This window comes from Sinocyclocheilus rhinocerous, unplaced genomic scaffold (genome assembly GCF_001515625.1).
Source record: "Sinocyclocheilus rhinocerous isolate Xijiao unplaced genomic scaffold, SAMN03320098_v1.1 scaffold113, whole genome shotgun sequence".
NCBI classification, from domain to species: Eukaryota; Metazoa; Chordata; class Actinopteri; order Cypriniformes; family Cyprinidae; genus Sinocyclocheilus; species Sinocyclocheilus rhinocerous.
The window spans coordinates 2,318,923-2,335,709 of record NW_015646846.1 but is presented as its reverse complement, the minus strand read 5'-3'; the positions used below and the strand labels follow the sequence as shown (position 1 = coordinate 2,335,709).

General features: G+C 37.2%; 2 protein-coding genes across 2 annotated transcripts in view; one reads left to right on the top strand and one right to left on the bottom strand.

Moving 5' to 3' along the window:
- Positions 1–10,917, bottom strand: part of LOC107708162 (F-actin-capping protein subunit alpha-1-like) — a 16,350-nt gene extending 5,433 nt beyond the window's left edge. The window contains exons 1-6 of the mRNA XM_016512326.1: positions 10,833–10,917; positions 3,425–3,488; positions 2,734–2,785; positions 2,392–2,455; positions 1,927–2,133; positions 1,733–1,812 (exon numbers count right to left, since the gene is read on the bottom strand). Coding sequence (XP_016367812.1) covers positions 1,733–1,812; positions 1,927–2,133; positions 2,392–2,455; positions 2,734–2,785; positions 3,425–3,488; positions 10,833–10,871 — 506 coding nt within the window. The 5' untranslated portion in view covers positions 10,872–10,917. The remainder of the gene's footprint in view (positions 1–1,732; positions 1,813–1,926; positions 2,134–2,391; positions 2,456–2,733; positions 2,786–3,424; positions 3,489–10,832) is intronic.
- Positions 10,918–11,926: 1,009 nt separating this feature from the next.
- Positions 11,927–16,787, top strand: part of LOC107708161 (putative helicase mov-10-B.1) — a 10,939-nt gene continuing 6,078 nt past the window's right edge. Inside the window, exons 1-11 of the mRNA XM_016512325.1 lie at positions 11,927–12,132; positions 12,390–12,495; positions 12,726–12,883; positions 13,045–13,286; positions 13,387–13,642; positions 13,761–13,901; positions 14,019–14,181; positions 14,318–14,469; positions 15,636–15,806; positions 16,054–16,201; positions 16,300–16,461. Coding sequence (XP_016367811.1) covers positions 12,014–12,132; positions 12,390–12,495; positions 12,726–12,883; positions 13,045–13,286; positions 13,387–13,642; positions 13,761–13,901; positions 14,019–14,181; positions 14,318–14,469; positions 15,636–15,806; positions 16,054–16,201; positions 16,300–16,461 — 1,818 coding nt within the window. The 5' untranslated portion in view covers positions 11,927–12,013. The remainder of the gene's footprint in view (positions 12,133–12,389; positions 12,496–12,725; positions 12,884–13,044; positions 13,287–13,386; positions 13,643–13,760; positions 13,902–14,018; positions 14,182–14,317; positions 14,470–15,635; positions 15,807–16,053; positions 16,202–16,299; positions 16,462–16,787) is intronic.

Here is a 16,787-nt window from a genome sequence, read left to right as displayed (position 1 = left end):
CATGCATGTATGTATAGTTTAATACAAAGGACCGAAAACCAATCACAAAGAGTAAGCTACTTTCTTCATTTAAAAACATGAGATAAAGTGGGATGGGGAAAACCGCCATAAAGTCTTGAGACATGTTTTTTAAAAGTTGAACTTACATTAATTTTACATGGCTTTCTAAACATGCGGCTATCTTGTGCGAGACGCGAGTGCAACGGTGATAGATGTCCCTCTAGAAAATGTGATAAATATGCGTTCTGTGTGAACGGCTTGGTTTCAGTTTCGCCGTAAACAACATATTCGCCACACTGATGCTCTCGTTTTCCGCTATATATTGAATGAACAACGTAGTAGCAGCGCTGCATCTAGTGGGTTCAACTGGATAGGCTAACAAAAGCATTCAAATGCAATGACACTTACATCGTCGTCGCATTTCGTGCGCCACTGATAAGGCTGCCTGACGCAGACCTAAAATTCGAACGCAACGTTTTTGGATTTTTTTTTTTTATTCGACGAATATTTGAAATTCAACATTTTTTTTTGACAGCCCTACTAGATACAGTAGGGTCATGATCTGGGTGGAGGCAGAGCTCATTCCACACATATAAAGATCATATATCATACTTGGAACAAAGCCGGTAACTGCGTCAGGCATACAAAACAGAATGAACAACTACTGTGGTTTTTAACGTGTTAAGATTACCAGACAAAAGTCTAGTAACGCCTAATTCTTTATTATTCCACAGTTTAGTGCAACAAGCTTTCTCTCAACCAACTTCAATGGGTGCATCCTGGGAAATCATACATTAACCCTATTCAGACTGTACATTTTTCTCATGGGGACGTAAGGTATTTTCAGCATTTACAGGGACTAGTCTGCGATTTTATTGCCGTCCAAATCAAGGATGTTGGTGTTTTTCTCCAACCCCTCCTGTAAAAATTCACAGTCAAATTACCTAGTGTTTTTTGACAAACACCAAGGTCATGTGGAAATTTAATTGCTGTCCGAATTCACATCTCTGAAAATGTTCGGTAAATGTACGTACATTTTAAAAATGACTTGTTTCAAAAATGCTGGAAACCGTTTACAAGAACAATATGTCAGAGTCAGGGTTAACAATAGTTTAATCATGACAACTCTCTGAAGATTTTAGCATGGTGATGGATATGAAAATGTTAATGTATTTGGTCTTGGCGGAATAGATCTGCTACACTGCTGCTGCTGTTGGTTATTGCTGTAGTTGTAGATTATTGCTGCTGCTGCAAGCAAGTACAGGAACTTGTTACTGCCAATGCATACGGCGATACGGTGTTGTGAGTATTTAAGACATACTGCTGCTGCACAAATAGCATATAAAATAACCCGTAGCAGATCTATACAGGTGGAGCTGGGGAAGGTGGAGGGTTTCAGAAAACTCTGAAAGCGCGATGCAGGAATCTCAAGTGAACGTTAGACAGCCATATAAATGCAAGGCAGTAAGCTCATTGGCTGCATATGCAGCATGAACCAATCAGCTTGTGCCAAGTCGTTTAACTCTCTGAATATCATCAATTACGTTAACAACCCATCAGCCTGCGCCATCTAGAGTTTCATGACTAAACTATATATTTAACTAAAGTTTAAACAAAATAAAATGAAACAAAATATATTTAAATAAAAAAAACTTACATTTATTTTATTTCAGCTAGTTACATTTTCATATAGCTTAAGTACTAAAATAACAAAAACTGATAAAGAAATTACCAGAAATTTTTAGGCTGAAACTGATGACCCTCAATACAGGCAATGATGGTTTGCTGTCCATCGATGGTTTTCCCATAAACCTAAAAACAATACAAGAATCTGTCAGCAAAAATGTGGCAGAAAACACACTCACACTTAGAAACTACTTTATTAAGCTATTCCTTTAACAAATGAAAATGCTCTAGTGAACTCACAGTGCAGACTCCAGTGGGGTAATGGTCTTTGACGTACGCCCTCAGAGCTTCGTCACAAGCATCCCTCCACGGCCTGAGGGCCACCTCACCCTCATGAGACTGTGGTTCACTCGCCTCTTTCCTCAGGTGGTCAAACTTGAACGACTGTTTCTTACGAGGGTCAAAAAACCGGCCATGACCAAGATCTCCATGCTCTGTGATCAAAACCTGCAGTTTGGAAGCAGTTTAAGTACAATTTAATACACCATTCAGTTTAATGGACACTTCTTTCCTACCGTGGAAAGTTGTATAAAGTTGAATTATTGGCTATTGAGGCTATTATACATTAAGGTGACGGAAAGTCGTTTGAGAGGCAGTGCTTGTTTCAGCATCAGTTTCTTTGGAATAATGTGTACTGGTAAACTGTGCACAATATGACCATGTGAATGAATCTATTTTTACTTCAACAGTAACTGTTATAATCACCTGATCTTCACTTCCATCAAGTTTAGCAGGTGTGAACTGATCCATGTTGTACTGGGCAAAGGCTCTGTCACAAACAGAAAAATTTCACAAAATTTAATCTCATCTAAACAAAGGACTTTTGATAAAGCCACAAAGCTAAATATATCACTTCTCCATAGATCTATTCATATTGTGAAGGGGAATCGAAAGTGAAAGAGACACTGATAACTGGTTGCGTACTCATGGCATCTGTTGAAGAGAATCTAGATCTATTTTGCTTGCAGAAAACAGGCTTATGAAGGAGACAGGGAAGATAGTAATACAATATGCATTCAAATACTGTAATGAATACAGGCTACTCACTGAGCCGCGCCTTCCCTGAGCAGATTGTCACTATTGAGCAGTAGCCGCACATCTGAAACCAAAGAAAAGACGTCATGTGATATCATGAAAACATTATGATGTCAGCTATTCATGTTGTGACATAAAAATATAATGAAATTCCTCCTAACATACAGTATACTACTGTTCAAAAACTTGGGGTCAGGTAGAATTGTTTTGTTTTTGAAAGAAATTAATACCATTTATTCAGTAGGACGCATTAAATTGATCAAAAGTGACAATTAAGACATTCAAAATGCTACAAAAAAGACTTTTTATTCATCAAAGAATCCTGAAAAAAAATGTTATGTAATGGTTTCCACAAAAATATGAAGCACCACAAGTCAACATTGATAATAATAATAAAAAAAAAAATTCTTGAGCAGCAAATCAGCATATTAGCAAGATTTCTGAAGGATCATGTGACACTGATGACTGGAGTAATGATGCTGGATGTAATTCAGCTTTGCATCACAGGAATAAATTACATTTTTAAATATATTAAAACAGAAAACTGTTAAATTGTAATAATATTTCACATATTACTGTAACCTTGGAGAGCATAAGAGACTTCCTACACAAACATTAAAAAATATTACCAACCCCAAACTGTCTGAATAAGTTATTGTTTGGTCTTTTTGATGCCTGTATACATGCTGCATGAATATTTTACCATTGAAGACTTCGTTGAACTCTCCAGGGGGAGCATGGATGATAAAATTTGCAGCAATGCGGACCTGAGGAAAAACAAAAGTACTAATGAAGGAAACGAGAGCAGTGTTTGCACATGCAAAACTCACTACAGATGTGTCAGTGTTTACTCAAAACCTACGCTTGCAGAAAACATCTAACACCTCAAAACTAACCAAGAAAAACGGTCATGTTCAAGAATAGGTGGAGTGGTGTCATGCATACACAAATGATTTTTATGAACCACAGCCTTTCCAAAGACTCTTAAGCCCCGTTCACACCAAGAACTATAACTATAAAGATAACTATAAAGATAACGATATTAGCGTCCACACCAGCGAACGATATCGTCTGTTTATTCTAAGCGCACGCGCATCTGCCTCTTTAAATTCTCGAGCTCGTCACAGCAGGATGGATTCTGATTGGCTGTCAGTGTTTTATCGTTCATCAGCTGGAAAAAAATCGTTTTGAAAGTGATCACAACGATATCGTTCCTCTGTATCGTTATCGTTATAGTTGTGGTGTGAACTATGCTATTCTTTAATATTGAGAACGATTTTAAAACTATATCTTTATCGTTATCTTTATAGTTATCGTGCTTGGTGTGAACGGGACTTTAAGGTACTAATATGCACCAGCGAGGGGTAAAATAAGGTACAAAAGTGTACCTTTGGAAAGGAACTGCCCCAGTGAAAGCTTTTGTTCCATTTTATCTGAGAGTGTTGTATTTTAACGTTAAAGAAAATGTCTGTACACATTAGCAGATTTTTTTTTTTCTTGGAGTGATATACGTTTGTTTCCTATCACCTTAATGTTTTTACTTCTACATTAATGTAAATATATAGTTTGGAAAGCGTTGAAAGGTATTGACAACAAAACATCTGTAGGCCCAGATAACCTAGATCCTTATCTTTTAAAGGCAGTGGATGTTATTACAGAGTCTTTTGTCGAATTATATACCTAAAATTTGGAAAGCTGCTTATGTTCTCTCGTTATTTAAAGGTGGTGATCCCTCAGAAATGAACAACTATCGTCCAATCTCCAAACTCTCAATTTTGGCTAAGATCCTTGAATCTCAGGTAAATATACAGTTAAAACAGTTTTTATTTGATAATAATATCTTAAACTGTTTTCAATCTGGTTTAAGAACTGGCCATAGTACCATTACTGCTGCTACGGTGATGATAAATGACCTTATTGGTGCCCTGGATAGAAAACAGCACTGCTCATCCTTATTTGTGTAGCCATCCAAGGCGTTTGATTCAGTGGATCATGAATTGCTGTTGAAAAAACTTAGCAGTGCTGGTTTTGGACCAGGGATGTTGAAATGGTTTAGAAATTATTTGGTAGATCAGACTCAGTGTGTTCATGTGGAGGATCTCAAATCTGATTTTCTTGATATATCTAAAGGGGTTCCGCAGGGTTCCATTTTGGGACCTATTTTGTTTTCTATTTATATAAATGATTTGGGAAAGGACATTTTAACCTGATGATACTATTATTTATACCCTTCCTCCAACTATTACACAGGCGGTGAAAGAGCTTCAGACTGCATTTCAGTCATTGGAAAGTGCTCTGGTGATCTTAAAATTGGTTTTAAATTAAACAATGTTTATGTTTACTTTTAGTGCCAAAAAGAATCTTGTAGAAGTTACCTTCCTAACTGTGCTTGATTATGGTGATATATTATGCATGCATGCAGCCTCTTCCATCTCAACGAGCCTTGATTCAGTGTACCAAGCTTCATTATGTTTTATTACAAATGCTAAATCCCGTACTCATCATTGCATTCTATATGAGATGGTGGGTTGGACATCACTAACCATACATAGAAAACAGCACTGGTACATTTTTATCCATAAAGCAATGTTAGGTAAACTTCCATCTTATCTCTGTACCCTTCTTTGTCTTAGTTACCAGTTACCAGCTACGTTCTTCTAAGTGTTTGCTTTTTAATGTTTTTACAGTATTACCTATTATGTACTCTGGGCATGGAATAATTTGCAAAAAGATCTAATTCTAGATAAATTGTTGTCTATTGGTGAATTTAAAGGCGTCGTAAAGAGAGTGGTAATGGAGGCTTGTGATTGTTTTTGTTGAGCAGATATTATGTTTTAATATTGTTCTAATGTGTACTTGTTGTATTTTAAAATGTTGTCTTACTGTATGGCTGCTACCTTGGCCAGATCTCTCTTGTAAAAGAGATTTTAATCTCAATGAGACTTCCTGGTAAAATAAAGGTTAAAAATTGCCCTTGAATTACAGCATTTGTTATTAGTACCACTTTTAAAAGGCTAAGACATTTTTAGGAGGTTGAACAAGTTATATTTTATGAAAACAAGGATTTGTTGTATTTAAAAAGCAAATAGGTTAATGATCTAACCTGCTAATGTCGCTTGGTTACATATTACATTTGTGCTTTGTTATCATGTTGCAGTGGTTTGTCTTTTTTCAATTTTTTGTATTTTTTTGCTCTGGATATGGCTTTTCATCCCACGAGCACATCACAGGAATGTACAACAGAATTACCCCTCTTGAGGAGGCATTGTGAAAGGCGGGTTAATTTCCATAATGCCTGACATATTAAATCCCCTCCAGTTTCTGCAAGTCCCTTGTGACAGCAATTCTCCTTGGAGACTTCCTTTTTGTGTTGTAATTGCACTGCAGTGGATAGTTGGAATATCATAGTGACTGAGTGTCTGAGCAAATGAACAACTGCACAAATGGAGCGGCGGCGCTGTGAGAGCTTCCTTTTGCTCTGTATCTCCCTGCATCACTAAAGGGAGACCTGGAGGAGCGGTCGTCATTCAGTCCCGCTGCAGCTGTTCGAGCCTGTCTTCCTGCTCACCCTGTTTCCTCTCTAATCCTCTGCACATGCTGTCATAATACAGCTGGTCACGTGATTTTCTCTCACTCTCGCTCTGCCTGCATTATCTACAATAAATGGGAATTGAAAGGGACTCATCTGCATTAGAACATCATATGCTCATTAAAAACCGCTTATCACACTCCTAATACTATCAGAGGTTTCACAGCGCTCGTTCACTTGTAATTGCTTAAATCAAAATATCTGTAACCATGACCTGAAACCTTCATAATTGATCAGTTCTACTGCATGTTCTTACTTATTAAAGAGATAGTTCACTATTAAAAAAATAAAATAAAAAATTGATTCTATTATTTACTGTACTTTACCCTCATTTGTTTTCAAAACCTGTTTGATAACTATAAAGATAACGATATTAGCGTCCACACCAGCGAACGATATCGTCTGTTTATTCTAAGCGCACGCGCATCTGCCTCTTTAAATTCTCGAGCTCGTCACAGCAGGATGGATTCTGATTGGCTGTCAGTGTTTTATTGTTCATCAGCTGGAAAAAAATCGTTTTGAAAGTGATCACAACGATATCGTTCCTCTGTATCGTTATCGTTATAGTTGTGGTGTGAACTATGCTATTCTTTAATATTGAGAACGATTTTAAAACTATATCTTTATCGTTATCTTTATAGTTATCGTGCTTGGTGTGAACGGGCCTTTAGAGCCAAAAACAACTTAAACACCTTATTTCAGCTAAATGAAGGTGGTATTATTGAAAACAGGTCAAATGCTGCCTGTGACGATACACTGAGCCCCTCTCTGTGCCACTCCTTAGAAGGCTGCAGAATTAAGGCTTTTCTTAGCAGTGCACATGTAAGCATTAAGGGCCAGTGACACCGAGTCCAGCTCTGGCTCCATGGCTGTTTCCCATTCTGGACCCATTCCAGCACTCCTGAACGTGGAAACTAGTGTTGGGCGATATGCTCAATTTTCATATCGTCCTATCGTCAGCCTGTGAGATCGCTGATACACGATAATATGTTTATGCACTTTAAAAACACTCCCATTAAAATCAGTGAATATACACTGTATGATGAATAAATCTCTTATATTTACATCGCACGAACATCTGCACTTTGTTGTTTATGAGCGAATATCGCATTTTTTAACAAGGTATCACATATCGCATTTTTCTTCAATATCGCACAGCCCTAGAACGCGCAATACTGTAAAAATGCGGAAAAAGAAATATAATGCAACAAATAAGCCCTAATATTAATTAGATAGTATTACTAGCCTGATAATAATAATAATAATCGTCTTGCTATCGTCAAAGGCATCAGCCACAGGCGATATCTCTGTCTATCGTCGATACACGATACTATCGTCTATCGGCACAACCCTAGTGGAAACCTCAACAGGGTCTGTCTTCACTGACAAACCAGTGACAATAACAGACCAACAACAAACAAATACTGTAAAGACCTCCTGTAGAGTATAGTCATGCTTTAAATTAGAATAAATAAATCACAACGAAAATAGTCAATTTGCTGGTTGTTATTTGGAAATGCAACATAATTGTTTAAATCAATTTGAAGATCTGAAGGAAATGTGTCACTACTTATACATCATATAACAACTTTAAATTCTGTGTAAAATCTAGATGTTATCTTATCTAGGATGTCTACAGTTCTATTTCTCCAAAACACACATTGCATCACAGCTAAAATGTGTGCAACAAAACCATGTTTTTCTGATGGGAGCCATTTCCTATATTATGCTGTTAGTGCCAACAAGTTGCACTGTTTTTCACAAATACGCAAGGAAAAAACAGCTAGATAATTCTGTTGTCACTGAGACAAAACTAAAAACTATCGTTCAAAAGTTTGGAGTAGGGCTGGACGATATGGCCAAAGTTGATATCACGATATATTTCTTAATTTCGGTCGATACGATATAATTCCAATTTTTACCTCAGTATTTTTTTTTTGTGAGTTTCTTTATGTGTGTCGTTACGCTCATTTGATTTGATTTCTCCATGAAAGTCTCTCACAGAGACAGGCAGCACGAGCCTCAACAGCGCGACATTGATAATAGAAATACACTATCAATTATCAATCACTGTTTAGGCTGAATGTAATAAAATCAGAAGAATCATTCGCGCGTTTTGATGCGTGATTATATTTTGTCACTTAAGTTTTAATCAGGCTATTAGTCCTGTCGGGCAAGTACAATTCTCAAGCCATTTTTCAGTAAACTTGCATGAACCCATTTAAAGTAGTTCGGAGGCTGGTCAGCGAGCTGGTGTTCGACTGTATTCTGTAACCGCAATTCTCTCTGATGACGCGGTAACTATAGCGGGGGGGAAAGTACTCTTGATGGACACTCACTGGGTCTGTTAGACTGGAGACATTTTTGTCGTAATGTGACCAAAAATATTTAAGACCTATTGAATCTGAATTTAAGACATTTTAAGACTTTTTAAGGCCTTATTTTAGGAAAACTTTATTTAAGACATTTTAAGACTTTAAGGACCCGCGGCCACCCTGATTTATCATAAAGGATTTCTATAAGGAGATTGTTTCCGCAGAAAATATTAAAAAGTGCAATGTTTTTCAATTTTCATAATAGTAAAAAATTTTTATTGATCACCAAATCAGCATATTAGAATGATTTCTGAAGGATCATGTGACCCTGAAGACTGGAGTAATGATGCAGAAAATTCAGCTTTGCATCACAGGAATAAATTATATTTTAAAAATCATTACAATAGAAAACTGTTTTTTTATTTTATTCTAATAATATTTCACAATATTAATATATTTACTATATATGCAGTCTTGGTGAGCAAAAGAGACTTTTCAAAAACATTTTAAAAAATCTTACTGACCCAAAACTTTTAAACGGTAGTAGAAAAAGTGTATAGTTTACATAAATAAATATAAAAAAACACAATTTTATGAACAGTAAGAAATCGAAATGGCCAGTAAATGATACAGCATGTGTGTGAAAAAGATTTTTGTAAAGTTTTCTTGCATGATAGCATTTCTAAACCCTAAATTCAATCTGTATGTAGAAAACAAAGCATACATTCACATTTTCTGTCCCAATCACAAGATGACAAAAATATTTGCTATTCTTGGTTTCCCTGACTAGTCACATGTTCAAACAAGTACTGCTAGTAAATGAGGGGAGATCAATGCATTACTGTACTTGCATTAACAACTGGCACACACAATAATAACTGACAGAATATGAATGCCTGCCATTGATGAAAATCTACAAATCACACAATCTATAAAAAATTAACAGCATTTTCTGATGCTATACTAAAATAAAAAAAAAATTTGTAGTTGAATTCTCCATCTTGTTCACTTTTAGTAGGAAGGAAACTGCTCAATTACCTGAAAACAGCTTTCAGTTAATATGACAAAAACATCTTAAGACTATCAAATTATACCAATACTAATTAATGTGTTTGACACTTATGCTCAATATTTTCCTATAAGTACGACTTATAATTTAATTGTTTTAGGTGTTTTTTTGTGTGTGTTTGGCTCCCACTGGTGTGCTAAACAATATATCAGTGGAATCTAAATATCACATCTACCCAATCTTGAGCAGTTTGCAGCTGCAACAAGTTTTCCACATCTAAGCATTTCTGAAATGCTTCTTTCCACCTCCAAATGGCCTCAACACGACTGTTTCGACTTTACAGAGGCGGAGGGGCGAGTCCGCACATTAGAACAGCCCATGACTGGCAGCGGCTCGGTAGCAGAGGGTGGGGGCGTGAGACAGGAAGAGCCGCTCGCATGTAAGAGCATGCAGAAAGAGGGCTGGGTCACCGACACTCAGCTGAGAATACAAACAAGACCAGAGCTGAGGTTGCGCCCCTGTTTTAGGGCAAAGAAAACACTTCCCCTTGATCTCATTACATGAATCTAAAACGACAAATGAAATGTAGCCATTTACATGCAGGATACTATTAGAAACAATACATAGCAACAAGAGAAAACTGATCTTACATAAGTTTTATATGAAAATTAATTAAAAAAAATAAAAATTAACTTAGTCATGAGAGACTAAGTTGTGACAAATTATTAAAAGTGCATGGACGCAAATATATACGAAAATGTTTTATAATGTTGTCTAAATTAAGTTGTTAATCTTGATGAAGTGATTTTTTCCTGATTTGGATGTAACGTTACCAGTCCAAGCCTCTAACAGTCGGTAAACTCAATACTACTTTCAATGTTGATGTGAAACCGCAAATATTATCTTATATAATACATTTTCTACATACAATAGTTAACTATTAATAATATTAATCTCAAATCTCAGTCACCACCAACACAGTCTAGCGTCTATGAGGAGTGCGATCATCGATTAGATCGAGTTTCAGTTAGCTTGCTAGCTTCCTTAGCACGCTCTTCATCGCGGATTTTGTAAACTCTATAACATCCAATCCGCGTAATAACATTTATGACATGTTTATGACAATATATAAGTTGTACACATCCCAATAACAGAGAAGGGAAAATAAACCAGGAAGCCTGAATCGATAACCACATACCTTCTCCTCGTCGGAAAGCTGTTCTTCAAAGTCCGCCATCTTGGCTCAACTGGACCTGCCCTGTCAAACTGCACGACGGGAAAACAATCATAAACATGACAAAAGAGTTCAAAATGACATATTTACGTACTTAACATTATATTTAGCTATTGAAGTTTGTCTATTGCACTTTGTGTGCCACATAAGCTTTAATGAAAAAAAATTAATATGTTTTCTCACTGACCCCACAGGATAAAATGTTTTTCATAATATTTTGAATCAAAACAATGAATCAATGCATTTTGATACAAAGTTATAAACCATTACTGAATCAAAATGTGTCAAAAAGTTCTCATTCATGTTTCAAAGTCATTTGTATCAAATTGCATAATCCTTTACACTATTATAACCTGTAGGCATATAACCTGTAGAAGATCTTGTTTGTTTATTTTATTTTGTCTCCTGTTTATGATCTTGAATTCCTATTATACACGTATATTGTTTTTTTCTCTCAATACAAAGTATTTTTAAAAAGCCTCTCTATAAGTATGATATACCAAATATTTATTTAGATTTATTTTCTTTTGTACGTGTTTATAATACTACTATTATAAACAAATTTAACTTGCTTTAACTGTTCATATTTAATGCCTAAATTTCCATTCTATATTCCTCTACTCAAAAATTGAATCAGGCCATATTTGGTTATGCATACACTAAAGACTACTGGCATATTCAAGTTTCTCTGATTTGACGGAAATAGAAATGTCTAGTTTATATGTTCTAGATTTACCAATCCTCATTGAGTTTTGAATTAAATAACCCCTTCCAGATAATTCTCTATCCATGAAAAGTGCCGCTCCTCTGTGGATCTTACGTAACGCAACGGATTTAGGGAGTGTCACTAAATTGTATTTCTCATTATGAAATTTGTTGACCGTTAACTGCGCAATGTACGCAAAAATTGACTCATTTTATATTTAAGCTATTTATGGATTGATTCAGAATTCGAGTAGTCAAGTAATTTATATAAATAGAAAAGAAAATGTCAGGGCTCCTTCGTTTAATGCCGAATGCGATCATTTACAGATGTACCCTTGCTTGGTCACCGTTATACAGCGTACTGTCAAGTTTCGATTCCGGAATCGCCTGGTCCAGAGACCATTCAAAACATAAAGTACTGACATACAAACAACAGCAGGATGCCTTCTCTCAAAACAACATACGAAGTAGGGCTTGACTTCCTGGAGTTTCTGGGGCAGAGGATCTCGAAAACAGACAGAAACGAGCTTCGGGATATTTACAACTTTGAGTTCAAAAGGTTTGTAACTGTGACTCAGAGTCACCTGCTCAGTGTCTGGCACATCTGTTTTACAAGATTCATTCATGTCAGGTTTTGCTTTATTTTGTCTTTGTATCTGAAAAGTCTGGAATAAAACATAGTGTGCCATTTATTTATGATTGTTTGTGTGTGATATATATATCACTGTCCTGGTTCAGCATGTCTCATTCTACATTGATGCAATAGCCTTGTTTTTCCAGGTTGAAATTAGTTGCATGTGATTGTTTGCTTTTCAGGGACGGAAGCAAAGAGCCCACATTTTCCAATGTGATCAGAGCCTTAGTGTGTTGCAATAAAGCCACTATAAGGAATGGAAAAGTTATATTTCAGTGGAAACCTAAGGTTAGAGCAAACAGTGAATGTTTAACAGTGAATGTTAATAGGCTTAAATGAGCCTAATCGTGTCTTTAATTCATTTCTGTAAGATTTGAGATCTGCCAGTGTACTCATAAATGTGACACACTGATTAACTAATGCATGAAGCCATTTCATTTTGAATGTTAAGCAAAGAAGAAAAATCATATTACATTTTCTTGTCTCTCCTCCTCCTCATTATTCTCCTCCTCTGACAGGTGCGTGTGTACTACTGCGATCAGTGGAAGTCCTTCACACAGCAGAACACCAGCACATCGGCCCCAGAATCTGTCCCAGCATCCTCTTCCCCCAAACCTGTCCTGACCCCGAAGAGGAAGCTTGCTTCAGAAATCCTCAACAAACTCAAAATGAAACGGTGACCATCAGAGATACAATTCGACCTGTTTGTGTCCAACTAGGAAAAACAAAATTGCCTGTGTGAAAAATTAATAATGTGAATGTGATCACAGGCTTCCCTTCTCAGTGGCACATTTCACTTAAAAAAAAAACTCATTGTCATGTGTGTCTCTCTTTTAGAGCTGAACTCATCAAAGACAAAGGAGGTGTTGAAATAACCTCTGACCCCAAGGCCACCAAAGGGAAGGTTACGTTCATCATCAAGGAGCAGGGGAAGCTGTTTGTGGTGAAGTTTCACATCGTAAACCGTGGCGAGAGCTGCGTGTACTTCACATACTACACAGCTCTGCACAAGATGCGCTGCTTCACTCTCGTAGATGAGAGGAGAGTGAACCGTGTTTCTCCTCTTCTCCTCTGTCCAGGTGAGAAAAATACTGAGACTCTCATCTGATAGATAGATAGATAGATGAACAAATGAAATAAGATGCTCACAAAAACGTCAAATTGATGTCTCTCTGCTAGGTGAGAGTTATGTTGTTGAAGTGCATTACAAAGTCCACCATCATGGACACTTTCCAGCCACCATGTACTTTGAGTTCTGCCCAGAGGCAGATCCTCCAGGTACCGCTAAGCCCTTCTGCATAGTCCGGGAACTGGAGGCAGTGGTTCAGTCTGGACTAGCTGAGACACTGGGCCCAGAGAGTCCATATAACCCCAAACAGAACAGACGACTCCGACCGGAGAACAGGATTCTGGAAGAAGGGGTACCACCTGAGAGGTTAGATCTATCTATCTATCTATCTATCTATCTATCTATCTGTCTGTCTGTCTGTCTGTCTGTCTATCTATCGTGTTCAATACTGTTGAATCACTTTTCTACGTTGTATTTTTAATAGTTTCATCACACATGTTCTGAGGATTATGGTGAAGTTGAATCCATATCATTACCCAGACTACTTGAAAAAGTTGGCCAAACACAAGCTGGAGGACTCCGAGCGCCTTTCACCCCCAGTAAGACAGCATCTTCGCAGAGTGAGGCAAGCAAGCATGGACTCCTTTAGAGCAAAGAAATTGTGTTGATGTACTGATGTTTAAAGTTAGTTATACAGCTCTCTCTGAGTGTGCGTTGGTCACTGACGTCTGTATGTTCTCAGGCAAGTGCTGGACACTCAGCTATGCATGAAGAACTACAAGGAACGCTTTCACCTCCTCCTACACCTGGAAGAGATTCAGATGGAGGTGGACATCAAGAAGTACGATCTCTACGGCAAGACCATGACCCTCGACAAATCAAACAAAAAGTTGCTCATTCTCAAAGTGAGTGAGAAGCACAATTATCTAACACCAGATGTGTTCTTATTCTTGCCAGATGTTGTTACAGATATCATGATGTCAGTCACAATTTTAGGACAGATTTTTTTTTCTGATGACTTTGTCTCTGTTTTTAACTCAGGTCCCAGGGGTGGCAGAAAACAGACCGTCCGTACTACGAGGAGATAAACTGAATGTCTGTTTGTCAGAGGACAGGAACCAGCCCATCACTGTCTATGAAGGCTATGTCCATAGTGTAGAACTTGAGAGAGTTAAACTCGGCTTCTCCAAGACGTAAGAATATTTCAAACAGTGAGAACATGATACATAGCTTTCATGAATAGTAACCACATTGTAACATGTTTTTAACATGTTTTTGTACTAAAGACCTAATTTTATATATACACTACTGTTCAAAAGTTTGGGGTCTGTGAGATTTTTATCTTTTTTTTTTTTTTTCAGAAATTAAAGGGTTAGTTCACCCCAAAATGAAAATTCTGTCATTAATTACTCAGCCTCATGTCGTTCCAAACCCGTAAGACCTTCGTTCATCTTCGGAACACAAATTAAGATATTTTTGATGAAATGTGAGAGCTCTCTGACCCTCCCATAGACAGCAACGCAACTGTAATGTTCCCAGGTCCAGAAACGTAGTAAGGACATCGGTAAAACAGTCCATGTGACATCAGTGGCTCAACTTCAGTTTTACGATGCTACAGGTGTCCTTACCGATGTCCTTACTACGTTTCTGGACCTGGGAACATTACAGTTGTATTGCTGTCTATGGAGGGTCTGAGAGCTCTCCGATTTCATTAAAAATATCTTAATTTGTGTTCCGAAGATGAACGAAGGTCTTACGGGTTTGGAACGACATGAGGGTGAGTAATTAATGACAGAATTTTACATTTTAAACATTTTTAGGTGAACTATACCTTTAATACTTTTATTCAGCAAGGATGCATTAAATTGATCAAATGTGACATTAAATACTTATATAACATTACAAAAGATTTCTGTTTCAAATAAATGCTGTTCTTTTTAACATTCTATTCATTAAAGAATCACGGTTTCCACAAAAATATTAAGCAGAACAACTGTTTTCAACATTGATATTAATAAGAAATGTTTCTTGAGTATTTTAGATCAGTATATTAGAATGATTTCTGAAGGATCATGTGACACAGAAGAATTAAGTAATGATGCTGAAAATTCAGCTTTGCCATCACAGGAATAAATTACATTTGAATAATTTTTTTATTTTTTTTTTTAAACATAAAACATTTGTAACATTGTAATAATACATTGTTTTTGCTGTATTGGTAATCAGATACATGCAGACTTTTCAAAAACAGACTTATATATATATATATATATATAATTGTTATATTATTTCAAACGAATAGCCTTAATTCAGACCGCCTTCTTTAAGAACATTAACTATTTTGGTTCTGTGTTTGTAGGCTTCTCCAGAAGTTTGTCAAAAATATGAAGTTCAATGTGGAGTTCAGCATCAATCGCTTCCCCATAAGGCTTCAGCACAGGGCGGTGGAGCTGGCTTGCCAGCACAGACTGGGAGATGTGTTATTCCCCTCTGATAAGGGCACTGGACTCACTGCATTACCACACCTCAGGTTTGCATGCACACACACACTCACACGCGGCACTTTATGGACAGCTACAGTACATCCGCGCATGCACATATGTTAGGAATTTCATCTTTGATGATTTCAAGATGACAGGAAGTTCCTGAGGAACACAAAGATAGTGTAACTTGAGCTATATGTTTCCCTGTGTAAAATAAGAAAAAGAAGGGTGGACTCAGAGTTTTGGTCCTCACTCTGTGTGTTTTTATCAAACATTACTGTGCTTGTCCTCCAGCATGTTCAACAAAGATTTAGAGAACAACCCTGAGCAGAAGGCGGCAGTGCAGCATATCCTGTCGGGCACATCCAAACCAGCACCTTACCTGATCTTTGGACCCCCTGGCACAGGCAAAACTGTAACAGTGGTGGAAGCCATAAAGCAGGTAAAGACAATCATAAGGACTACTTCATTCATGTGTTTATTGCAGCCTTAAACAGCCATGTGACACATGACTTGGTGTTTGTTTGTTTGCTGCATCAGGTGAATAAATCCAAGGCCACAACCCATATCCTAGCCTGTGCTCCCTCAAACAGTGCCTGTGACCTCCTGTGTGAGAGGTTATTAGGATATGTGGACGCCCATCGCCTCTACCGACTCTGTGCCCCTAGTAGAGACCCGCGCACTGTACCACAGAAACTGCTGGTAAGACATATACATGGGGTGTGTCCAGAATGACATACTACCATTTTAATTGTATTTTTTTAAGTATGTAGTATGGGCAAGCGGCAACCTTCCGGTCTCTCATGTGAATCCAAAACGGAAGTGACTAAAACTGCAATTCATCAACTGGCCGCTAGAGACTGGCTCCAAAAGAGAGTCAGTCCCATAGACTCCCCATGTTAAAATGCCCAACTTTACAGCAGAAAAAAATATGTTTACAGCCTGCTACAAAAAGTGGTTTTGGTCTATATAGCTAATTTTTTTTATAAACTGTGAGGGGGTGAATTTTTTTATAACTCATCCATTTA